The following is a 27,743-nucleotide window of genomic DNA, read 5'->3' as shown; positions in this document are numbered from 1 at the left end:
TGCCACAAAGAAAATTTTGTTTTTATGTTTTAAAAAGGGGCATGGAGAATCCAAGTTATGAGGAAAGATTAAAAGAATTAAACCTATTTAGTCTTGAAAAGAGACGACTAAGGGGGGACATTATTAACTTACACATATATATATGAATGGCCTATACAAGAAATATAGAGAAAACCTGTTCCATGTAAAACCCCCTCAAAAGAGAATGGGGCACTCCCTCCGTCTGGAGAAAAAAAGGTTAAATCTCCAGAGACGACAAGCCTTCTTTACTGTGAGAACTGTGAATCTGTGGAACAGCCGACCGCAGGAGCCGTCACAGCAGGGACAGTAGATGGCTTTAAAAAAGACTTAGATTATTTCCTAGAACGAAAAACCCATGGTCATGAAAGGGTTTAGATAAATCTATGACATAGAAAATCCATATGTGAGCCCTTTTGTTAAACATTCTCCATATCTAAATGGTGCATATATTCTGTGTAGAATTTTTGTTTCATCCCTTCCCTTTCTCCCATCCCTTGGTTGAACTTGATGGACATAGGTCTTTTTTCAACCATACTAACTATATAACTATGTAATGCCCCCTTAGCTGCCCCTAGTGCCAGTGCCCACATATAAATTGCCAGTGTCCATGTAGATAGTGCAACACGCAGTGCCCATGTATATTGCGCCACAGTGTTCCCTGTAGATAGTGCCTCCATATAGTGCCACATTGCCCATGTAGATAGTGCCACCCCCCTTGAAGATAGCGCCACCCCCTATAGATAGTGGTACCCCCCTGTGCATAGCAACATTTGGGCACCTTCTAGGTGCAGAATCCCAAAGCCAGAGCATCGACCACGCTGTGGCCAGATATTCCGCTCCAGGAGGAGCCTATGACATCACTGTCCATATATGGAGAGTGATGTCAGGGGTTACCCCTAGGAGCAAAATCCTCGGCAATAGCGTCGGCATCACTCTGGCAGGGGATTCCACTCCAGGAGTAGCCCCAGACACCACTGTCCATATATGTCCAAATAGAGAAAATGGGCAGCACAGTAGAACAACAACCTCCAGGGTAGCAGTCTGCAAGCCTTCAGGAATCCGACTTGAAAATTCCCAGGTATCAGACAAAAAATAGAAATAGAGGCAGCACTCCAAAGAGCATATAAAAAAAGGATTTTTTATTCACCCATCAGTGCAGTAGGATGCAACGTTTCAATTGCTCAATGCAGCCTTTGTCAAGCAATGAATTTGCTTGACAAAGGCTGCATTGAGCAGTTGAAACTTTGCATCCTACTGCACTGATGGGTGAATAAAAATAATCCTTTTTTGATATGATCTTTGGAGTGCTGCCTTCTATGTTTTGACTGTCCATACATGGACAGTGACGTCAGAGGTTCCCTCTAGGAGCGGAATCCCTGGCCAGAGTGTCGGCAAGGGCTTCCCTGGGCTCAGCGCTTAAAGCAGCGCTGTGCCCTGGGAGTCCTCGACGAGTGGAGGAGCTCCCTCTCCTCCTCCACTCTGTACTAATGCTGAAGCAGGGAGCTGACAGTTCCCTGCTTCACATTGGATTCAGTTGTATCTATGTCCTGAGGATGCAGATACAGTTGACACCGGGATATACCACTGGCCACCCCTGACAGCGGGACACCGACCGGAATCCGGGACTGTCCCGCTGAATCTGGGATGGTTGGAAGGTATGACTTAAATGCCACGGTTGCCACGGCACAGGGTGTGGACCCATTGGGCCATAATGCGTAGCGGGATAGCAGCTGGCCAAACAGGTACAGTACAAAGTCTATAGTCCAGAAAGGCTAAATGAGGCAATGTAGACAGTAGCGGTAATTCAGGCTGAAGATAAGGCTCCGGCAGTAGACGGACACCCGGCAGGGTGTCACACAGTAGATGCAGTGGAAGACACAACTCGACTTCAACTCTAGACGGCACAGAGGCATGGTAGCACGGGATACAGGGTACAGGCAGCAGGAACGGGTAACACTTGGAACAGGAAAACACTAGGAGACCATTTGCAAGACAAACTTTAGGTACACAACAAAGCTCAGGCAATGATCAAGAGGGCAGAGCCCTTTTTATAGTCCAGCAGCATTCTTGACTGATTGCAGACTTCCTGCAATTGTGCGCGCACTGGCCCTTTAAGGCCTGTGGGAGACAGACTCAGATCCAGGAAGTGAGTGCCGGCGTCTCACAGGAGGGAGACGCCGCAGAGAACTCACGTGTCCATCGCTGCGGCCGTCGGAGGGTAAGTCAGAACGACTGGCCGCGGCCATAGACGTAATAGTGGTCACTATTGAACTTGCCATCTTAGAAGTTTTGTTGCAACAAAGTGTTGGCAGGAACATACAGCTGACATGCTTAACTTATGGAGCAGGCTCAGCCCGTGAACCCGCTCCATACTCCCCTCCCTGACCTCTGCCATATACACTCCTACTTTCGTCGTCGGCAGCGCGTAGCCCATGAAGGAAGTGATATGTCATGGGCTGGCTTGGTGGGTGTATAATGTGTGTGATAGGCTGTCTAAACATATATTAATTGTTGTTGCCATGGGTAAAAGGGGCGATATCAGAGTTGCAAAAAGGAATGATTATTGGCTTTTGGGCAAAGGGTGGCAGTAATACTTAAACAGTGCAGTTTGTGAGTGGACAAATGGCGCCATTGGGAATAACTGATGTGGAAACTGCGGAACACCACGTGCCATTGATGTCAAAGATGAACGTCGGCTACAAAGGTGCATGAGGCCCGAAACGGCACACTACAGTGGATCAGTTCACCGTGAACATCAAGCAGGGGGCCACCAAACGTGTGTCTAAAGCAACAGTTCAGCGAACCCTACTGCGTCTGAGGCTCCGAAGCAGACGGATGGTCACTGCTCCTATGCTAACAAAGTTGCATCAGAAAAAAAGGCTTCAATTTGCACGGCAGTATCAGATTTGGACCACCGAAGATTGGCAAAGAGTTGCCTTCTCCGATGAGCTCACGTTTTCTGCTTCATTGAATGGATGAACGTTGGCGTGTCAGGCCGAGAAACATCAGTGAACAAATACCCTGCAACCATTGCTGGAAGAACACAAGCTAGTGGCGGCAATGTTATCGTCTGGGGAATTTTTTCATGCCATTCTCTGGGCCACTCATCCATGTGTAAGGCATTCTGAATCGATTTGGGTATGAATCCATCATTGCAGATCACGTCCACCCATACATGCTGTTTATCTTCCCTGGAGAGAAGGAATCTTCCAGCAAGACAATGCGACATGTCACACGGCTAGAAATGTCTGATAGTGGTTGGAAGATCACGACCAAGGCTTCCAAGTACTTCCCTGGCCCCCTAATTCACCAGACTTGAACCCAATTGAACATCTGTGGGATCACCTCCATCGTCTTGTTCGCTCTATGGATCCTCCCCACGCACCCTCCAGCAAAAGTAAGCAAGGCTCCAGATGCCTGAGACAATCTACCAGCACCTTATTGAGTCACTCCCAGCCCTAACGTGACTTGACTGTGTATCTATGGCGCAGGTGGGGAAAGTGTGTGTGACAGAGAAAAGAAAATAAGACTCTAAGAACCACTAGGTGTAGTGTCCCTTGTCAGTATATTTTCTGAACGGTACTGTCTAACATGTACTGTAGGTTCCATTGATGTCTTCTGCAGACAAACGATAACACTCTTAAGAGAACATGTGTAGTTGATGTCCAGTTGTATCTTAAGATAAAATTTGTTACAGAAATCTTAAGGACATGAGGAAAAATAATGATGTACATGATATATTAAAAATATTTTTGTAAAGACTTTTATAGAGTTTCTAAGTGAAATAAAACTTTTTCCTACTGAAGGGGTTGGGTTGGTGGGGAAAGGCCTTGGACTGCCTTAATTGCCATACAACAAATATCACAATGAAAGATTCTACCTAAGGGTATTTTTGCAGAGAATTGGTTTACTTCTCAGCAGAAAATATGTTTGGTTAAATAGTATATCTACCTTTGAACAGTTTTATGTTCTATATGTAGATAAAAAAATCTTTAACTTTGTAAATGCATTACATTACTTATATTACATATAGCTATTGAGTTACAGCCTGTATTATACTCCAGAGCTGCATTCACGTATATGCTGGCTGCCATTGGAATCCGTCACCTACATTGTTGACAGACACATTACTAACATCCTTAGCTGAGCTCCGATAATGCAGTGTGGGATTTTGATTTCTGTACATTAGCTTTTTGTATGTTGCCTGAATGCAAGACACCAACGTGTTTAGATAGAAAACTAGCAGAGAATGCTGGGAGATTTCAGCTCTGAAACTTGCAGAATTGTGAAATCGGCTTTCGACTATAATACAGTTTGTAATTCAGGATCAGTACTGATAAGTAATATATTTACTAAGTGGCTCAATTTTTATGTAGTTTAAGTCTATTTTTAAAATTATAGTAAACCTACAAAAGGACCTCAAAATAAGGTACAACAGGACAGAGGAGAAACCCCAAGCCAACTAGGAAAACAACCTATAAGCGCACGAGCGCCAGGGACATAACATCCCAGTAGAATCTGAAAGTAAATACCATGGATAATAAGAAAATATATACTTTTATTAATTTATCACAATACATGGTATAACAATATCAAGTGTATTAAAAAACTGTATATGGCGGATCATGTATCAAGAAGAGTAACAAAGCGGTAAGTATGACAAAATACCATGGGAAGCACAGGGAACATAACCAAAAAATCCCCACAACTCAATGCGACCATACCAAAAGCACAGATGATAAGAATGACAGAGACAGAAAGACTCTATATCGATGTGAATGAAATATCCACCTGGAGAGAGTACATGTCATAAATCTGCAAGGAATAACTAGCGTGCTATACATATCGACATATTAGGTGAACATAATATTGAGAACATAACTCATGTATATACCTGTCGACATGATGGAAGCAAGAGATGAGGGGAGATGGCACAGGAACGCCTCGACGCGCGTTTCGCCCACGACCGGCTTCGTCAGGAGGCTACCGTATATACAGAACCGGGGGTTTATATACCGCCATATGTAAACCGATCATTAATTAATTCATTGGTGGCATCTGTGGGGTGCACGCATGGACGGCGCTCGCAGGCCATGATGCGAGCACTGCATCATCAGAAAGCGCCATGCTGTCTGTGGTGTGACGATGCGTCTCACGGCATGAGACGCACGTCACCATAGTAACGCAGATAAACAGAGTGAGGCACCCTGAGATACAGCGCCCGCAGCGCATGCGCCCGAGAGCGTCTGGTACACATATACCAGCATAGACCATCAGGGAATACAGGAAAGGAAATATTTTATAGCGTTCATACAAACATTGGCAAAAAAAGAAATAATGAATAAATAGATAAATAACTATGTGATGAGCAACCCAAGAGGAGAATTTTAACAAAATATTAAAGGTGACCTAAATCGGTACAAGTATACAATAAACCTCTATATAGTATATGTATCACTAAATGGTATTTTGATACAGAGTTCATCACAGACATAAACCAATTACATAAATACATAGATACATGGAATATGAAAATAAGACAAATAATTATAATAAATAAAATAAATATGAATAAATATATAAATTAAAAAATGAAAAATAATAATAAATGAAAAATAATAAATAAAAAATAAAAAAATAATAAAATAAAAAATAAATAAAAGAAATAAAAAAAAAAATAAAAAATAAATAAAACATAGAAATAAAAAATATAAGAAATAAAAAATAATAAAAAAAAAAAAATAAAAAATAAAAAATAAAAAATAAAAATAAAAAAATAAAAAATAATAAATAAATTAACTGAAAGCAAGTATGTCCCTACAAATAAATAGAACAAACAAAGAATAAAGTGAAGCATAGAAACAGAAATATATATGTTGTGAGTGAAGTACAAGACAATGCTATATATGAAAAAATATAAATATAGTAATTAATTATAGTGAAAAAATGTGTATAAATATGTACAGAAGTATATATCATATATATTACAGCACAAAGTCTAAATACAGAAATAAGGAAATGAATCAAAGTGATCAAAAGATAATAAAAATAAAAAAATAAAAATATAAATAAAAAATATAAAATATGTATAAATAATATGTTATGAACAAATATTATTGAAGAAAAATATATAATAGAAGTTATAATACACAAAAACAAAAAAATTAGAAAAGTGAATAAGCTGGATGATAACGCAACACAAAAAGGCGTTAATATGTGAAAGAAAACAACCCTACATATGTAATATACAATGAATGCATAATAAAAAAGTGAAAATACACAAATGTGAACAATAAATATGAAGTGAAAAATATAATAAAAAACAAAAAAAAAAATAATTTTCATATAAAATAAAAATAATAAAATAGTAATAATAATAAAAGCAGAACAGAATAAAATATAAACACTAAATATACAAAACAAAAAAGCCAGACGTATGGACAGCAAGCCCAGCAGATGGTCATTCAAGGTCCATACGATGAAAGATGTATTGCCCACATGATGGTAGATGTCACCAGTAGAAACAGCAGCACTAAAATATAACACAGCTGAAATTAGTAACATATCACAGAAACAAAAAGGCAGAATAGCGGTCCCCCAAAACTTAAATTAAAATTCGCGCTAACTATGATGGTTTATAAAAAAGGTTTGAAGCTAGTGGCCTCATTGAGACCAAATGGTGTGGTAGTGTTAAGCAGGGTAATCCATTTCATTTCTTTCTTTAGGAGAGCCTTGCGTACATCTCCACCTCGACATCCCAATTTAACCCTATCGATCCCTCGAAATCTTATACCGCTAGGGTCACAAGAGTGGTGTCGATAGAAATGTCTGGGAATCGGTTGAAGTTGGTCAATGTCTTTAGTGCTACATGCCGTGCGAATCTTACTGACATGTTCAAGTACACGTGTCTTGAAGGATCTACTTGTCATGCCTATATAGATAAGATCACAGGGGCATGTTGCAAAATAGATCACAGCCTCAGTTTTACATGAAATGTTATACACGATCTTGTACTCCTGAGTTTTTTTGGAGTCATGAAAGGTAGATGACCGTAAAATAAATTTGCAGGCCATACAGTTACCACAATTGAATGATCCCCATGGTGGACCACGGCCACCGAAAGGGCTCGTTGGAATCTTGGAGATATAATGACTGGATGTCAAAAGATCCCGCAAATTTTTGGATCTCCTCCAAGTAATAGAGGGATGCCTTGACAGGCAAGTAGATAAATCCAGATCCGTGAGTAGTACATTCCAGTGTTTCTGCATAATACTACGGATCTGGACCCATTGGGAGTTGAAAGTTGTAATAAACCTAACATTAGGATCAGACATCACCTTAGACTTAGGTTTACTCACCAATAATCCCTCACGGGATGTATGTTTAGCCCTCAGATATCCACGTCTAATGTCCCTCCGGTTGTATCCCCGATCACGAAAGCGGGCTGACATATCTGAGGCCTGATTTTCAAATCTACTCATATTAGAACAGATACGTCGAGCTCTTAAAAATTGGCCTGTAGGGATAGCACTCTTGACCTTTGAGTAATGGGAAGATGTGGCATGGAGGAGTGCGTTGGTCGCGGTCTCCTTCCTGAAAATGTCTGTAGAGACAGTATTGTCAGCATCCTTGGATATCAAGACATCAAGAAATTCCACCGACGACCTACTACATTTCCATGTAAGCCTGATGTTTAGATCGTTGGTGTTAAGGGAGGATAGAAATGATTCTAGGTGGTCTGTGGAGCCTTGCCAGATAAACAGAATATCGTCTATATATCTAGACCAGAGGAGTACGGCGTCATGTCCAGGAGTATTAAGGACCACCTCTCTTTCCCACAGCCCCAGGAACAAATTGGCATATGAGGGCGCACAAGTAGCCCCCATTGCCGTACCCTGGAGCTGTAGGAAAAAAACGGTCCTTAAAGGTAAAAAAGTTATGAGTAAGTGAGAACTCCAAAAGAGTTATAATGAGTTCCACAAGATCAGAATCATAGTTAGTCATACTCAGGAAAAATTTAGACGCACGCACCCCCTGGTCATGACAAATCGATGTATATAGCGACTCCACGTCACATGTAACTAGAATCATATCGTCATCCAGATGTAGCCCATCCAAGCGGCGAAGGACATCGGTGGTATCTTTAATGAATGATGGTAAAGTCTCTACACATTTTTGTAGATAGAAATCAATAAATCTGCAGACACTTTCACAGAGACCACCGATGCCCGACACGATAGGGCGGCCAGGAGGATTGTTGGGGTTATTTTTTTATTTTTTATTTATTATTTTTCATTTATTATTATTTTTCATTTTTTAATTTATATATTTATTCATATTTATTTTATTTATTATAATTATTTGTCTTATTTTCATATTCCATGTATCTATGTATTTATGTAATTGGTTTATGTCTGTGATGAACTCTGTATCAAAATACCATTTAGTGATACATATACTATATAGAGGTTTATTGTATACTTGTACCGATTTAGGTCACCTTTAATATTTTGTTAAAATTCTCCTCTTGGGTTGCTCATCACATAGTTATTTATCTATTTATTAATTATTTCTTTTTTTGCCAATGTTTGTATGAACGCTATAAAATATTTCCTTTCCTGTATTCCCTGATGGTCTATGCTGGTATATGTGTACCAGACGCTCTCGGGCGCATGCGCTGCGGGCGCTGTATCTCAGGGTGCCTCACTCTGTTTGTCTGCGTTACTATGGTGACGTGCGTCTCATGCCGTGAGACGCATCGTCACACCGCAGACAGCATGGCGCTTTCTGATGATGCAGTGCTCGCATCATGGCCTGCGAGCGCCGTCCATGCGTGCACCCCACAGATGCCACCAATGAATTAATTAATGATCGGTTTACATATGGCGGTATATAAACCCCCGGTTCTGTATATACGGTAGCCTCCTGACGAAGCCGGTCGTGGGCGAAACGCGCGTCGAGGCGTTCCTGTGCCATCTCCCCTCATCTCTTGCTTCCATCATGTCGACAGGTATATACATGAGTTATGTTCTCAATATTATGTTCACCTAATATGTCGATATGTATAGCACGCTAGTTATTCCTTGCAGATTTATGACATGTACTCTCTCCAGGTGGATATTTCATTCACATCGATATAGAGTCTTTCTGTCTCTGTCATTCTTATCATCTGTGCTTTTGGTATGGTCGCATTGAGTTGTGGGGATTTTTTGGTTATGTTCTCTGTGCTTCCCATGGTATTTTGTCATACTTACCGCTTTGTTACTCTTCTTGATACATGATCCGCCATATACAGTTTTTTAATACACTTGATATTGTTATACCATGTATTGTGATAAATTAATAAAAGTATATATTTTCTTATTATCCATGGTATTTACTTTCAGATTCTACTGGGATGTTATGTCCCTGGCGCTCGTGCGCTTATAGGTTATTTTTAAAATTATGTCAAAGGCGAACATACGCTTTAAATCTTGGTTTTTGTGTATATCTGTTTCTGCATTAAATTGAACCTCTCCTCCGCTTGCAAAATGGAAAAACAATGCAATTCAAAGATCTAAATTGACTAAACAATTCCAAACATTATAGTAATTATCTTTTTATATATCTAGTTCTTAAAGGTCTAACGGAGGCAGGACACTGCTGCTATCTGACAGCTGGCATCTCTCCTGGCAAGATTTCAGAGAAATCAGACCGTCTCGTTTTGCTGGGCAGTAATCAAAAGTAAGATTGGACTGTAAAGCGCACAACAAGATCATATTATGTATGTTTGTGTCTGGTATCCAATTATTTTTAGACTTTTTCATAAATAATAGTGAACTAACACATCCTTAAAGGCTATGTACACCTTTGAAATCATTATTGTTTTTTGATTTCATTTTTTTAATCAAAACGTGTATCAGTGTGTTTGGTGCAACTTTCTAAATATTTTTTATTAATAATTATTTTTAGATTTTGAGGTACAGCTGCTTTGTATCCTGTATACAGAGAAACTGTATCTTGCGCTGAGACCTGAATACGTCAGGTTAGCGGCACTAACAGGTTCAGTGTCCGCGCTTCGATCCTCCTGTTATCGATCACATCTTATGAACTTAGATGTGATCGGTACCAGCTTGATCCTGCGTGTCAGGATCCGTTGTAACTGAACCTGTCAGTCCCGCTGACACGACAGATACAGATTTCAGTGCAAGATACATACAGCTGCTTTGTATACACGACAAAAAGTCAAAATAATTATATATATATATATATATATATATATATATATATACATAAAGTGAAGGAAATAAGTATTTGATCCCTTGCTGATTTTGTAAGTTTGCCTACTGTCAAAGCCATGAACCGTCTAGAATTTTTAGGCTAGGTTAATTTTACCAGTGAGAGATAGATTATATATATATATAAAAAAAAAAAGAAAATCAAATTGTCAAAATTATATATATTTATTTGCATTGTGCACAGAGAAATAAGTATTTGATCCCCTGCCAACCATTAAGAGTTCAGCCTCCTCCAGACCAGTTACACGCTCCAAATCAACTTGGTGCCTGCATTAAAGACAGCTGTCTTACATGGTCACCTGTTTAAAAGACTCCTGTCCACAGACTCAATTAATCAGTCTGACTCTAACCTCTACAACATGGGCAAGACCAAAGAGCTTTCTAAGGATGTCAGGGACAAGATCATAGACCTGCACAAGGCTGGAATGGGCTACAAAACCATAAGTAAGACGCTGGGTGAGAAGGAGACAACTGTTGGTGCAATAGTAAGAAAATGGAAGACGTACAAAATGACTGTCAATCGACATCGATCTGGGGCTCCATGCAAAATCTCACCTCATGGGGTATCCTTGATCCTGAGGAAGGTGAGAGCTCAGCCGAAAACTACACGGGGGGAACTTGTTAATGATCTCAAGGCAGCTGGGACCACAGTCACCAAGAAAACCATTGGTAACACATTACGCCGTAATGGATTAAAATCCTGCAGTGCCCGCAATGTCCCCCTGCTCAAGAAGGCACATGTACAGGCCCGTCTGAAGTTTGCAAATGAACATCTGGATGATTCTGAGAGTGATTGGGAGAAGGTGCTGTGGTCAGATGAGACTAAAATTGAGCTCTTTGGCATTAACTCAACTCGCCGTGTTTGGAGGAAGAGAAATGCTGCCTATGACCCAAAGAACACCGTCCCCACTGTCAAGCATGGAGGTGGAAACATTATGTTTTGGGGGTGTTTCTCTGCTAAGGGCACAGGACTACTTCACCGCATCAATGGGAGAATGGATGGAGCCATGTACCGTCAAATCCTGAGTGACAACCTCCTTCCCTCCACCAGGACATTAAAAATGGCTCGTGGCTGGGTCTTCCAGCACGACAATGACCCGAAACATACAGCCAAGGCAACAAAGGAGTGGCTCAAAAAGAAGCACATTAAGGTCATGGAGTGGCCTAGCCAGTCTCCAGACCTTAATCCCATCGAAAACTTATGGAGGGAGCTGAAGATCCGAGTTGCCAAGCGACCGCCTCGAAATCTTAATGATTTACAGATGATCTGCAAAGAGGAGTGGGCCAAAATTCCATCTCACGTGTGTGCAAACCTCATCATCAACTACAAAAAACGCCTGACTGCTGTGCTTGCCAACATTGGTTTTGCCACCAAGTATTAAGTCTTGTTTGCCAAAGGGATCAAATACTTATTTCTCTGTGCACAATGCAAATAAATATATATAATTTTGACCATGTGATTTTCTTTTTTTTTTTTTTTTCTATAATTTATCTCTCACTGGTAAAATTAACCTAGCCTAAAAATTCTAGACTGTTCATGTCTTTGACAGTGGGCAAACTTACAAAATCAGCAAGGGATCAAATACTTATTTCCTTCACTGTATATGTAAAACTTTAAAGGTTCACATAGTCTTTGAAGAGGTTTTCCATCCAATAAAAATTGGTGGCCTATCCTTAGGCCTATCATCGATAGCTGATGGGTCGCGGTCCGACTCCCGGGAACTCCGCCGATCAGTTGTTTTGAAGGGGTTGCATCGTTCATACGAGTGCTGCGGCCCCTTCAAAACAGCTGGTCGGCAGGGGTCCCGGGAGTCAGACACCCGACTGATCAGCTATTGATGATAGGCCTAAGGATAGGCCATCAATTTTTATTGGCTGGAAAACCCCTTTAAATATTTGCTGACTTTGTGTTATATTGTGTGTTACAATTCGGTTCCCGAAAGCTGACATCAGGCACTGATATAATATATTCGTGGTATTGTATATCCCCCACCTGGATAGAGATAAATAAGTTCTCCGTAATATTGAAAGAAATGAAAATAGATCCGGAGTAATAAAATATAACTTTTACTGAACTTGTTAAAAATAGATAACAAAACTGTGTCAATGAGTAAGGATATCAAATGGCAATACTGCATGCCAATTCGTATTCAATGATTTATATCAAAATCAAACAAAATTTCTGAAGACAGCAAGAAAATATCAGTCCGCCTTAAATAAGGTTTCTTCGTATTATAATGTATTATGATCACTTTCATCAGGAGGTTTTATCCAATATCTTATCCTCTTGCAAGGACCACATGTATAGATTAGAGTAAAAAGACCTGGGGCAGTTGCCCTCCTGCCCCTTATTTTCAGTTGGTAGTCCTTTTGGTCAATGTGTCCGAGGATGGTTATATGGCTTCTCCTGAAGTGATAGATGGTAAGTATTTCTCCCAACGCGTTTCCCTGCTGACCAAGCAGTTCCTCAGGGGAGATGGGTCAAAGCAGCAGCTGTATCCAGATTTGAGGTTTAGCTGCCTAGAGATCAGTATTGCTGTCAATTAGTATCAGACGAAAGCTCATAAGTCTGAGCCTGCTTGCAGTGGCAAGGGGTATCCTGTTTAAAACATTCTTGCAGTGGCAAGAAGTTTAGTCCTTCCGAGTTGGAGGTAAACAAAAAGACGCCTGTTCCTGGCGTGTGCCAGGCACTGATAGACAGGAGCAGTGTTTTTTTACATACATACGTCTATTTAGGCTACAAATGTATAAAGTGCATTCACTGAGTGCTCTGAACACACGGGGGACGATTGGTAATATAGAGTATATGACAAAGTTCCATCATGTTTAATACAGTGTAAGGCCTTTCTCACACAAACGTATTTCAGGTCCGTCTGCTGTCCGCTTAAATAATGTTCAGCACACTGAGCAATGCAATTCAATAAGGCTATTCACACATCCGTGTTCTTTCACAGAGCATTTGTCCGTTGCGTAAACTTCACCCTATTCTGGTCTGTTTTTGCGGATCAGACTTTCTGATTGAAGTCTATGGGTGCGTGAGAAAAATGGACAGCACATGCACGACCTCTATGTGCTGTCTGTTTTGCACACATCAATTGCTGAAGAAATGCAGAGAAAAAAAAGAAAATTAACACCAAGAAGCGCTTGCAGAGGAAAAACACGGATGAGAAAAACGGATGACACACAGAAACCACACTGACTCAACATGGAGAGTCATATGCATGAAAAACGGCCCATTTTTTGTGGACACAAATCAGGCACGTTCGTGCGAATAAGGCCTTACAGATATAGCCATCCTTGTCCTTTTATCTTGACTCTCAACGCATTAAATACACAGTGGCAAGAAATAACTTGACTTTTTCAAGGAGTTTCCAATGGCTTTTGTTGTGTAATATAACGCTGCAGCAAGTTATCAGAGTCAAGATAAACTTGGCTACATCTGTAGTTTAGCAGAACGTATGGAAAAGTATAAAAACCCCTTTAAAACTCTTCACATTTGAGGTCCGCTTACATGGCCCGACGAGAGCCTTGTAAACCAACGCCGATGAACGAGACAGCTCATTGATCGGCGCTGGTTTGCTCCTTTCACAAAGACCTATTATCAGTAATGTATGGGTATGAGCGATATCTATATTAGATAGATAGATGATAGATATGAGATAGATATGAGATAATAGATAGATAGATAGATAGATAGATAGATAGATAGATAGATCGATAGATATGAGATAGATAGATAGATAGATATGAAATAGATCGATAGATAGATCGATAGATATGAGAAATATAGATAGATATGAGAGAGATAGATAGATAGATAGATAGATGGATAGATGATTATCTAAATCGCCATTTTTTTTTTAGTTATACAAATAAAGATTATTATCATATCTATCTATCTATCTATCTATCTATCTATCTATCTATCTATCTATCTATCTATCTATCTATCTATCTATCTATCTATCTATCTATCTATCTCTTTCATATCATTTATATTGATGTACAGTTGTAGGCTGGGGCTACACAGCAACTTGGGCCATGACACTGGTCGCATTCACAAAGTTTGCTATGGTATCAGCTTAGTAAAATTTGCTCTCCAAAAGCCAGTTTGCGCACCATTCATTGTAAGCTTCGCCTTGCGCCCAGCGTGTAAGAAATACGCACATATTTGGTATAGGCTGAAGTCGACAGAAGTTGCCAAATATGTATTCAGTTGTGTTGTCCTAGTGGCTGCACCAGATGTCAAAAAACATCACCTAAAATCACATATTCACATTTTTTTATTTTTATTTATTTCCCATTTTTTCCTTTTACATTTTTTAAAAAGTTAAATATATCACTTATTTTTTGACACAATATGGAAGTCCAACATGTTCTGAGAAAAGCCAAGAACAAATACATGTAGGTTGGAAGAGTAATAGAAGAAAAATTTGCTTTTAAATTGTCACATGGCTAAAACTCTCCTATTTTCGGTGCGGATTGCGCACTGATAATTCACTGATAATTCACTACATATTACAATATAACTCATGTGAATGGGGTTTACCTTTTTTTGAAGGATGGAATTGCGTAGTAGACTCTGCTATTCCATCCTCATAGATCCCACAAAAAAAAACTCCTCCGCTCCTGACAACACTATATGGACAGAGATGTCAGGAGCTTCCCAATGTCGGAGTCCCCAGGCAGAGCATCGCAATCACTCTGCACTCTTGGACTTTGGCCCTGGGGAAGCTCCTGACATCACTGTCCATATATGGACATCAGGAACATCGCCGGAGGCAGAGGTCTAGCAGAAGCTCTGCCCAAGGACTCCAGCCCTGGCAATGCTACTAACATCACTGTCCATTTATGTACAGTGACTTCCGGAATTTCCCCAGGGCCATTCCCCGGACGACGTATCCCACGTATGCCATACAGTGGTATACGTTTTGGCTGAACTGAACAAAACCGGTGCATTAACGGTTATTAAAACCAGGGCATTAACCAGTCATGTGCCTGACCCATGTTTTCGTTCACTGTAATTGACATCAGTACCAAAATCAATTAAAGCGCATAACGTACAAACGTGACCACTTTCCGTTCAACCCTCGGTAATGTTCAACCCTCGGTAATGGAGGGGGGCCCAGACTCATTAGCTGTATGGGACCAAGAAATTCCTGATGGCAGCCCTGATTACTACGATTGCTTTTCCCCATACATTTCTATCATTTCGGCACCGCATCTCTCTGTATACACAGGGCAAATATCGGGAACGAGCGTTTTCTGAATGCTCGTTTGCCCGATAATTGGCCGGTGTAAAAGGGCCCTTATCTATTTTGATTGCTTCTGTAACTCCATTAAAATGAATAGAGAGAGCCATGCACCTACGCGACCACCTGTACGTTTATTTCCTCTGGAGAGCAGAGGTGTGACCCCCACCTATTAAACATTTATGTCATATTCTGTGGATATGCCAAAAATGTCTAATGTTGGGAAATCCCTAATGTTGGGACCTAATGGGTCCGACTTCTCTTACTGGCAGTGATCACAGTGATCAGCTGTTATTGCCAGAGAAGCCGCACCTGGCCAGTCATTTCCCCTGCAGTGTCCGCTGCACAGCACATGTAGCATTACATGCCGGCCATTTAAATATCTGACCATGTAATGCATGGATCTACCAAGTTTGCAAGGAATAGGAGTTTCTCTTTATTCTGGCTCATAAATGGGGTCCTGAATGGGGCTCCCCTCTGTGACATGCCTTATAGGGAATATGGACAAGGGTTGTCCTAATAGAACAAGCCCTTTAAGCATTCTCGATGCCTTTCCTACCCAGAGAGTATTTTTCTTTGCATACTATATATATTATTAACTTTTCTATTGTTTAACTGCCCTATCCCATAATGAATACCCCCTCCTCCAAGCGCACTTTAGATTTCTATTCAAATTGACCCTATGATGTGAAATCATTCATTGGCATCCAAAGTTGCACTGTCAGCACAATTATTAATCATACAAAATAATTAAGATAATGTTGTGCCTGTCTTTGACAAGCATCTGAAAGATTGAAAATGGCCAAATAAATACTAGCAGATATAAGAGTGGACGTGATCCAAGGCCATTGTTATTATCTGTTGGACCATTCTTCACAGTGAGGTGTGTGTGTTATCGGACTCTGTAGGGACATCATTTCACATTATAGCTCACAGATCTATTTTGGCCTGGATTCTATAAACACCAAAATGATGATTTGGGCTGCTTTCAAATCAAATTTCCCATTGATTTCATCCAAATACAGTTCAAATGGAAGGTTTATATAATGTAGTATGTGGGCGACAAGGGAAACAAAGGGGTGGATTTTTAAAAGAGAGTGATAAGTCCAAAATCTGATTTATTCTGACCATTGATACAGTCTAAAGATTTTTTTTTAAGTTTTTGTAATAACAAAATATGAAAAATGTTCACCCAGTACACATCCGCTTTACCACTGGAGGGCAATGTCTTTCTATAGATTTGTTCTCACTGAAGGAATATTATAAGATCTTTATGTTATATTTGTATTTTTTGAGTGTACTTTTTTTTTCTTGGATTCTTTGTGTCCGATTCATTGTTTGCAGCCTCGGCCACCCCTCTGTACATCTATGTGATAGCTATTTCTTGCTTCTTTCTTTCAGCCAGAAGTTTAAGAAGTTTGCCAGCACGGCGCACATCCAGCGCACTGAAATCCTGGAATATTGCCACGGTTTGGGGAAAATCAGTCATTGTATCCCCTCCTTCCAGGTAACCATTACCATTACAACCCTCAAAGACCTGCTTTTCATGATATGTTTTCTCGATACAGAACTTTGTGACAGATTTCAGGTCTGCTCTGTTTCTTCTGTGTCTTTCCCATATTTGCTTCATGTGTTACACTTTCTCCTTCGACAGAAGAGTTACAGATTTGTTGTAAATGGTTTATCTTACTCCTCTTATGTTTCTCCTTATGTTTTTTCTTGTCTGCTCATAAGAGACACCTGTTCATCAAACTGGCTGTAACATCTTCATTTTGGCAGCGGTGGAAAGACATTTGTATTTTAGATGTATTTTATTTGCGGAGTGTAGTGGTTCCAACTTCTGCTCTTACCGTCTCCTATGCTTGTATGGATTTCCATACTAGTCACTCTGTTATGGATTTCTGATTTAAAGGGGTTTTCCACTCCCAAAAAATTGATGGCCTATCCTCAGGATAGACCATCAGTATGTGATCAGTCGTTGTCCGACTCCGAGGAACCACCGCCAATTCAGCTGTTTTGAAGGGGCTGCTAAGCTCGTTCTAGCGCTGCTTCCCCTTCATTTCTACTTGCTCACTGTAAATCGTTGACACACTTGTAGCGGCAGTTCACAGTATTACAGCCTTCTCTCATTCATTTCAATGGGAGGAGGCTGTAATACTGTGAACTGGCACTACAAGTGTGTCGACGATACACAGTGAGCAAGTAGAAATTATCGTGAAGCAGCGCTGCGGCCCCTTTAAATCAGCTAATCGGCGGGGGTGCTGGGAGTCGTATCGGATCCGATCAGCTATTGATGGCCTATCCTGAGCATAGGCCACCAATTTTTGGGGATGGGAAAACCTCTTTAATTCTTCTTAAAATGTCTGACTGGATGGATAATAATTAATTGACAATTGGCAAAAAGATCTGAACGACATAACATTTTCTGATCAAGTCTAAAGGTAGTGCCTATAATTCTGGGATCCCACATGGAGGTTTTGATGCAAGTTTTTTTAGCCAAAGTCAGAAGAAAGAACGACTGCTACTTCTCATCTCACTTGTATCTACTCCTGTTTGACTACGAAAACTCTATGTGGGAATTCAGCAGTCGTGCCTAAACTGACACTGATATTACAGTATGTTACAATATTTTCAACGTACAATGTCACAGGCAGTGCTGATCTGTAATATGATTGTGATTATCTCGGAGGTCAGCAGGTACATTTCACTGGTAAAATGTCTCTGAATCAGCACATTACATTGGGGGTAGAGCCAGTCTTTGGGTGCTTTTATACTGAAGTGCCTGTGCTGGTTGGATGTCCAGTGCTTTTCTTTGTAGTATAGTGCAATGCAACATTTAGGCTATTACATCAATGAAGAAACAATGCCATGCTAGACCAAAAAATAATTTGAAAAGGTATATCTTTATTACTTGATACAAAAATAATATATATGATGATTAAAAAATGGGACAATGCAGACATATAAAAACGGTGGGTTTAGCAGGACCAATATAATTTACATAGACATAGCATTACATCTGATAGGGCACACAGGATAGGTATATAAATTCATACATTTTAAAGTGCAAGTGCAATTATGTATGGTTAAGGATAACTTATAAAGCATTTAACCCCTTAATGACCAGCCTATTTTAGACCTTAATGACCAAGCCATTTTTTACGTTTTTCAATCGTCGCATTCCAAGAGCTATATCTTTTTTATTTTTGCGTCGACATAGCTGTATAAGGTCTTGTTTTTTTGCGGGACAAGTTGTATTTTTTATTAGCACCATTTTTAGGTACATATTATTTATTGATTAACTTTTATTAACTTTTTTTTGGGGGGGAATAGAAAAATATCTGAAATTTTGCCACTCTTTTTTGCGTCCTAAATCTACGCAGTTTACCGTGTGGTATAGATAACACAATAACTTTATTCAGTGGGTTGTTACGATTGCAACGATACCAAATTTGTATAGTTTTACTACTTTTACACAGTAAAAACGCTTTTTTTTCAAAATTATTAGTTTTTGTGTCTCCATATTTAAAGAGCCGTAACGTTTTTATTTTTTCGCCGATACAGTTGTATGAGGGCTTTTTTTTTGCGGGACGACTGTTAGTTTTTATTGGTACCATTTTGGAGTAGATGCGACTTTTTGATCACTTTTTAATCACATTTTTTTTAAGTCAGGATTCACAGAAAACAGCAATTTTTCCGTCGTTTTTTATTTAATTTTTTTACGGCGTTCACCGTGCGGGTTATGTAATGTAATAGCTTTATAGTCGGGGTCGTTACGGACGCGGCGATACCAAATATGTGTAACTTTTTTGCTTTATTTTGTTTTTTTAATACTAAAGCAGTTTGTAAGGGGGAAAAGTGGGTTTTTCATTTTTTTTTCACATTTTTTTTAAATTAACTTTATTAAACTTTTTTTTAACTTTTTTACTAGTCCCACTAGGGGAATTTAATATGCGATTCTGCGATCGCTATTATAATACACTGCAATACTTCTGTATTGCAGTGTATTACTGCCTGTCCGTTTAAAACGGACAGGCATCTGCTAGGTCATTCCTGCGGCATGATCTAGCAGGCATTCATTACAGGCAGACCTGGGGGCCTTTATTAGGCCCCCGGCTGCCATCGGAGACACTGACACTCGGCGATCGTATCGCCGGGTGTCAGTGGGATGAGAGGGAGCTCCCTCCCTCTCTCCAAAACCACTCAGATGCGGTGCTCGCTATTGAACACCGCATCTGAGGGGTTAAACGGGTGAGATCGATACTAATATCGATCTCACCCGGCAGAGCAGGGACGCTCCCAGCCCTCAGCTGCCTCTGGCAGCTGATAGCAGGGAGATTTGACAGCTCCTTGCTCTGTTTACTTATTCCGATGCCGCGACGTAAAAAATCTATGGCATCAGAATAAGGCCCGTTAGTGACCGACGTAAAAACACTATGGGCCGGTCACTAACGGGTTAATACAGCATATAATAAATAAGCACATCTAAAAGTGCCAGTGCAAAAGAATACCATTTAAACAGTTAGTGCAAACAATGATGAGTATACATACCAGACCTATAGGTCAAGGCTAAGCACAACAGAGTAATAAAGTGCATACATATAGTACAGCCAGACTGTGGTCCTGCCGACAGCCACCACACCTAAAACACGTTTCGCGAGACCCCGGGTGGGGTGGGTGTTTGCTTTGCTATGTGTACTGTACTGTACTGCTATCTATCCTTATTACATGTACTGTACTGCTATCTATCCTTATTACATGTACTGTACTGCTCTCTACCTATACTTCATATACTGTACGGCTATCTATCTATATTACATGTACTGTACTACTCTCTACCTGTAAATCATATACTATACTGCTCTCTACCTCTACTTCATATACTGTACTGCTATCTATCTGTACTACATGTACTGTACTGCTATCTACCTGTACTTCATATACTGTACTTCTATCTATCTGTACTAACTGTACTGTACTGCTATCTACCCAGGGATGGGATTAAAATTTTTAACAGGTTCTCTGTTTTGCCGGCAAAGACGTATGCGCTGGGAGGAGGTTTGCGGTGTATTGCGCCATGGAAAATTATTCTAGTAATCAAATAAAACATGGGGTTGTCGGCTGTATGTTACAGCCGACCCTTCAGAGTAACGAACGGGGTCGCGCTTGAGAGCGATCCCGCTCGTTTAACCCGTTAAATGCCACGGTCAGTAGCGACCGCAGCATTTAACTTGTTAAAAAGAGGGGGGCAACCCCCTCTAGCAGCTCATAGTGCCCCCTGCAATGCAATCGCGGGGGTGACGATGGTTGCTATGGCTGCCTGGGGGCCTAATGAAGGCCCCCAGTTATGCCATCTTTGTGCTCCTACTAAGCCCTGCCTCTGGCAGGGCTTAATAGAAGCCTGTCAGAAAGACGATATACTGCAATACATTATTATTGCAGTATATCGTGCAAGCGATCCAACAATCGCTGGTTGAAGTCCCCTAGGGTGAAAGTAAAAATCTGCAAAATAAAGTTTTTTCTTTATGTAAAAAAATTTTTTTAAATTGAAAGTTAAAAAAAAAACCCTTTTCCCATTTTTCCCCTAGAGCATAGTAAAAAAATAAATACATAAACATAATTGGTATCGCCGCATCTGTAAAAGCCTGAACTATTACGATATATCATTATCTAACTCGCAAGGTGTACGCCGTACAAAAAAAATTGTAAACGCCAGAATCGCTATTTTTTTGGTCACCTCTTCTCTCAAAAATAGAATAATAAGTGATTAAAACGTGGTAAACGGTATCATTAAAAACTACAGCTTATTCCACAAAAAATAAGCCCTCATATCACTTAATCGATGGAAAAATAAAAAGCTTATGCCTAGTTTTTTACATGTAAAAGTAGTAAAATATAGAAAAATATATAGATTTTTGGTATCGCCATAATCGTATTGACCCGCAGAATAAAGTTAACATGTTGTTTTAATTGCACAGTGAATTCCGTAATAACTAAGCGCAAAAAACAATGGAGGAATCGCAGTTTTTTTCATTTTCTACCCCACAAATAGTTTTTTTTCTGTTTCCTAGTACATTATATGGCACAATAAATGGTGCTACGAAAAATTACAACTCGTCCCGAAAAAATAAAGCCCTCATAGGACTATATCAACGGAAAAATAAAAAGGTTATGGCTTTTAGAAGGTGGGGAGGAAAAAACGAAAATTAAAATCTGAAAGTTGTTTCCAACGGGAAGAGGTTAAAGTGGACTCTAAATAAAGAATTTCCCTGTCCAGAATGTTTAACTTGATTTACACACTATGTATATAATTACACAAGTGTACATACCTACCTACCCACACTCCTTATATTAAACCCACCCATTACGTATAAACCTATATGCGCACATTCAATATCCTAAGCGTGCTCAGCCCATTTAGTTAGGCTGTGCACTGTGAGAAGGGTGGAGGACCGTGTGGCATGAGCATCAAGCCACAACAAATCTCCCGGCTAATGCACAGATACGTTGCCAGAACCAAGCTCAGTACATATATACAGCGCCCGAACAAAGTACTGTTCTATACTGCTATCTACATGTACTACCTGTACTATACGGCTATCTACCTATACTACATGTACTATACTGCTATCTACCTGTACTATATGTACCATACTGCTATCTACATGCACTACCTGTACTATACTGCTATCTACCTATACTACATGTACTATACTGCTATCTACCTGTACTACATGTACTATACTGCTATCTACCTATACTACATGTACTATACTGCTATCTACCTGTACTACATGTACTATACTTCTCTCTACCTGTACTGTACTGCTCTATACCTGTACTAGATGTACTGTACTGCTTTCTACCTGTACTACCTGTACTACCTGTACTATACAGCTATCTACCTGTTCTACATGTACTGTACTGCTATCTACCTGTACTATACTGCTATCTACCTATACTACATGTACTGTACAGCTATTTATCTGTATTACGTGTACTTTATTGCTTTCTGCCTGTATTACATGTACTATACTGCTATCTACTTGTGCTACATGTATTATACTGCTCTCTACCTGTACCACATATACTGTACTGCTCTCTACCTGTACTACATGTATTGTACTGCTCTCTACCTGCATTGCATGTACTGTACTACTCTCTACCTGTACGGCATGTACTGTACTGCTCTCTACCTGTACTACATGTACTGTACTGCTCTCTCATGTACTACAATGCTATCTACCTGTACTACATGTACTGTACTGCTCTCTACCTGTATTACATGTACTGCACTGCTAACTACCTGTACTATACTGCTATCTACCTGTACTACATGTACTGTACTGCTCTCTACCTGTACTACATGTACTGTACTGCTCTCTACCTGTGCTACATGTACTGTACTGCTCTCTACCTGTACTACATGTACTGTACTGCTATCTACCTGTACTACATGTACTGTACTGCTCTCTACCAGTAATACATGTACTGTACTGCTATCTACCTGTACTATACTGCAATCTCCCTGTAATACATGAACTGTAATGCTTTCTAACTGTATTACATGTACTATATTGCTATCTATCTATTTTACATGTACTGTACTGCTATCTACCTGTACTACATGTACTGTACTGCGCTCTACCAGTATTATAAGTACTGTACTGCTCTCTACTTGTACTATACTGCTATTTACCTGTACTACATGTACTGTACTGCTATCTACCTGTATTACATGTACTGTACTGCTCTCTTCCTGTATTACATGCACTGCTATCTATCTATATTACATGTACTGTTCTGCTCTCTACCTGTACTGCATGTACTGTACTGCTCCCTACCTGTACTACATGTACTGTACTGCTCTCTACCTGTACTACATGTACTGTACTGCTCTCTACCTGTATTACATGTACTTTACTGCTATCTACCTGTACTATACTGCTATCTACATGTACTACATGTACTGTACTGCTATCTACCTGTACTACATGTACTGTACTGTTGTCTACCTGTACTACATGTACTGTACTGCTATCCACCTGTACTATACTGCTATCTACATGTACTACATGTACTGTACTGCTATTTACCTGTACTACATGTACTATGCTGCTCTCTACCAGTTCTACATGTACTGTACTGCTATCTGCCTTTACTACATGTACTCTACTGCTCTCTACCTGTACTACATGTGCTGCACTGCTCTCTACCTGTACTTTATGTGCTGCACTACGATCTACCTGTAAGGTAGCTGCATTATCTACTCTGTGTGTACTGCATTATCTACTCTGTGTGTACTGTACAAATCCTGAAGAAGCTCTTGTCCTCATTATACAAAGTTATTTACCATTTTTATCAGCTTATCAGCTTTTATCAGTTAGGATTTACTTATCTTATCTGTATTAGTTACAAGCTAATTTTTCCTTAATATATTTTTTCTTACTTTGTGTTAACATTTTGGTGCCATTGGAACAAATTATTAATTTTCCATATAGTTATGGCCTCAATTTACAATAGTTTAAGTTACAAAGGTCATCCTGGAACAAATTAACACTGTAACTTGTGGAAGCATTGTACTTCAATTCTCTTGGATCCAGTCCATTTCTTGGCTGAAAAAAATGCAGACAACAACGCATTAATCTGCACTGTGTGACCAAGGCTTTATGTGGAATGCCAAGATTTTATTTGTTACTATCTGAAAAATGTTTCAGCTGGAAACGCCATTTTTTGATGCATGCTTTCTTAGTAGTATATTTATGAAATGTAAAATAGTTGCAGTAAAACAGAAAGGTTATACCCATGTTTATAGTGGAATACAAAGTAAAATTCCTTCCACAATTTTTATTTTCTTAGAAGAAAGAATTGGACAAGTTTTCACCTGTGGAGAGAGTTCACCTACTGTATTAATGCCTTTTGATAAATGCTAAAATTCTGTCTGCCTGCAGATACCACTAGGGGGCGCATAGGAGCTTACTTTGGACAAATGTATTATTGACTTAAAGAGGCTCTGTCACTAGTTTAGTAATGCCCTATCTCCCAGCTAATTAATAGGAGATGTCTCACTGATAATGCTAGTGAAATTTGCATCCCAAAACGTTTATACGTTTATTATTTTAAAAGTGAGAAGCTTTATTCTGAATATGCAAATGAGCCTTTATTAGACAAGTTGGATGTCAACACCAGCGATTCTCCTGAGGTGGAGCCTCCTCACAGCCTCTGACGCTGTCCTATCAGCATGAAGCTGCTTCACACAGTGTGAGAGAATGAGGCTGTAGGGAAGGGGCATCACTTTAAACAGCCATATCTCTGGCTGTGGACCACCTAGAACAGTGCCTCTGGTTGCATATGAAAGAGGAGATTCTAATCTTTCATATGAAACCAGTTGTAGCTGTGAAACAACTGGAGATTGAAAACACAGTCGGGAATGGAAGCTGTGTACTATATGATCAGGCTGTGTTGCTGGGCAGGGAAGGGGGAGAAGCTGTATGCTGATTGACAGCGTCATACAGAAAACATTACACTGCCCAGAGTGAAAAGAAAGAGTCGCCTCCTATTTGGCAAGTATAGCCAAATAAGCATATTTAGAAAAAATGCTCATAACTTTGCAAATATTAAAAGTTTTTGAAAACAAATTACCCTGTAGTTATCAGCTGCAAAGCGCCTATTCGATTAGTTAGGAGATAGGGAATTAATAAACTAATGACAGATCCTCTTTAAAGGCTATTTAAACCTTTGAAGACTTTTTTTTCTTCAAATAAAACAATGTATTATAATGTTTAATGCAACTTTGTAATTGGTTTTTATAAAAAAAATTTTTTACTTTTTGAGATACAGCTTCTATGTCTCCTGGGTACATAGAAGCTGTATCTTGCGTTGAAACGCAAATCCGTCAGGTCAGCGGGACTGATGGCTTAGGTGACAGCAGTTTCTGCATGTCTGTGACATGCAGGATCCACCTGTTATCGATCACATGTAAGTTATGAACTTAGATGTGATCAATAACATCTGCGTGCTATCACTAAGGGCCTGTTCACATCACCGTTCGCTTTCCATCAGAGTGAACCCCGCAACGGAAAGTCAAACTGAAACCACAGCTTTCGCTTCAGTCACCATTGATATCAATGGTGACGGAAACATTGCTAATGGTTTCCGTTCGTCACCATTCCGGCAGGTTTCCGTTTTTCCGATGTCCGCAGTCGACTCCGCTATTGATTCCGTCGTTACATCAATGGTGACTGAAACGGAAGCTGGGGTTTCAGTTTGACTTTCCGTTGCACGGTTCGCCCGAAGGAACCCCGGGAACGGAAAGCAAACAGTGATGTGAACACTGATTGGTCAGCGTCATACATTCCTCTGTACAACGCCCACTTGGTCATAGAGTAAAACACGCCCAGTTATCCATTGAGAAACTCATTAACATAAAGCTAATATAGGTCATAACTCCGTCAAAAATTATCGTTTTTCTAAATAAAAAACACAGCTGTAATCTACATTACAGCGCCGATCACATCATGTACAATATAGGCCACTTATAATGTGGTGACAGAGCCTCTTTAAGTAGTTTCTGAGTATTTACATGTTATACTTGCGGCACGTAGCCAGCAATGCAGGGCTTACGTCCAAGCATATTCATATATTCACGTTCCCCCCGCCCTCCAGATGCTGATTGACACTTTTCTCCCTATTACTGTGCATAGCAAGAAAAGTGTCAATCAGCGGCTGAAGGGCAGGGGGAGGCGAAAGGAGCGTGCATATATGAATATAGCCAGTTTTAAGCCCTGAATTGCTGGCCGCGCGCCATAATTATAAGATCTAAATACTCAGAAACTACAGAATATTACTTAGTGATGGCATGGTGAAATCAATGTGTCTGTCACTAGTTTATGCTGTTCTCAGGATTTAAATGGGAGCTGCAAATTCATGTGCACTGCGCCCCCTCTAGAGGTGGCTGCAGACATCCAGAATTTCGGCATTTAATTTCTATTGCCTATAAACAAATATTATATCATCAATTCATAACTAATTTGGAACCTACAGTATGTAGAAAAAAATTAAATAATAGGCATACTTCAAAATCTAGGAAAGGTTTTTACACTATTCAAGTTAATACCAAAACTGCATGCGTTCCTTTGACAAACTGTGTTTCTCCTTAGTTTTCCCTATGGAGAACACCTTCATCAGTGGTTTGGAGAATATTACTATAGTTAGCATTGGATTTGTTGTTAATTCTGTTTATTTTTCATGTTTCAGATCTACAAGTTTGTGTATGCCGCTCGACTAGTGGATTATGGTTTGACATCTGTTGCCTTGCATTATTGTGAGTGCATTGCCTCCGCCATCCTTCTCTCCAACTCCGGATCTTTGGTGTTGATATCGGAGTTAATCAAGGTGACTTAAGCCTTCACACACGTCCTAAGATATCCAAACACTGGCAGTTTGGCTCAGGAGATTATAGCCCTTATTCCATATGAGCAGAACAGCTGATATTGCAGTTTTCTTCTTTATTTCCACTGCTGTCAATGGGAGTTAACTGTACAAAACGTCCCATCTGTTTTTCTCCCCATATATAATAAAGTCCAATGCATTTAAAGCTAAACATTATTTCAGAGAGAAGCTGTATGCACATTTTAGAAGAAATCCTGCCATTTCCCTGTTGATATAAAACTTCTGGGAATAAACATTAATCATTAATGACTTCTCTGCTCGAATGGCCTGCAGTGAAATGTGTTTAACGCTTCAAGCAGAAGAACCGGCATTTTTGCTTAAAAATGGTAAATGATAGCTTCGGGTCTCCAGGGTGTATTTCTCTTCATGCCTTCAAACTGTGCACATTGCATTATTATCACTTTACTGGGGATGGTACAATCTTGCATTGTTTCAGAGCAGAAGTTTGCACCTTTTCACATGCAAATTACAATGAAATCTCTTACACTTTGATTGGCGATCATGTTACGGTGTAGGCACAGTGACATTGTGCCCATTTCCAATGCTGGGCGTTACTTACACATTAAAAGCTTACTTAAAGGGGACCTGTCACCTCTCCTGATACGTCTGTTTTAGTAAATACTTGCATCTTCCATAAAATAACTATTCTGGAACATCTTTTCTTAGAACTCTACATTGTGTCGTTCCTTTGTTACTCCTGAAAATGAATGAATAAATTGACCGCTGGGTGTTCCTCACAGTC

At 39.8% G+C, this 27,743-nt stretch overlaps 1 protein-coding gene across 4 annotated transcripts in view; it reads left to right on the top strand.

Moving 5' to 3' along the window:
• Window positions 1-27,743, top strand: part of SEC16B (SEC16 homolog B, endoplasmic reticulum export factor) — a 150,991-nt gene that overhangs the window by 44,911 nt on the left and 78,337 nt on the right. For all 4 annotated transcript variants that reach the window (XM_075833088.1, XM_075833086.1, XM_075833087.1 and 1 more), the window contains 3 exons: window positions 9,633-9,744; window positions 16,952-17,057; window positions 26,807-26,944. In XM_075833088.1, the coding sequence (XP_075689203.1) occupies window positions 9,633-9,744; window positions 16,952-17,057; window positions 26,807-26,944 (356 nt within the window). The remainder of the gene's footprint in view (window positions 1-9,632; window positions 9,745-16,951; window positions 17,058-26,806; window positions 26,945-27,743) is intronic.

This window comes from Rhinoderma darwinii, chromosome 7 (assembly GCF_050947455.1).
Source record: "Rhinoderma darwinii isolate aRhiDar2 chromosome 7, aRhiDar2.hap1, whole genome shotgun sequence".
Lineage (NCBI taxonomy): Eukaryota > Metazoa > Chordata > Amphibia > Anura > Rhinodermatidae > Rhinoderma > Rhinoderma darwinii.
The sequence above is the reverse complement of the archived record's forward strand: the minus strand, read 5'-3'. Positions and strand labels throughout refer to the sequence as shown.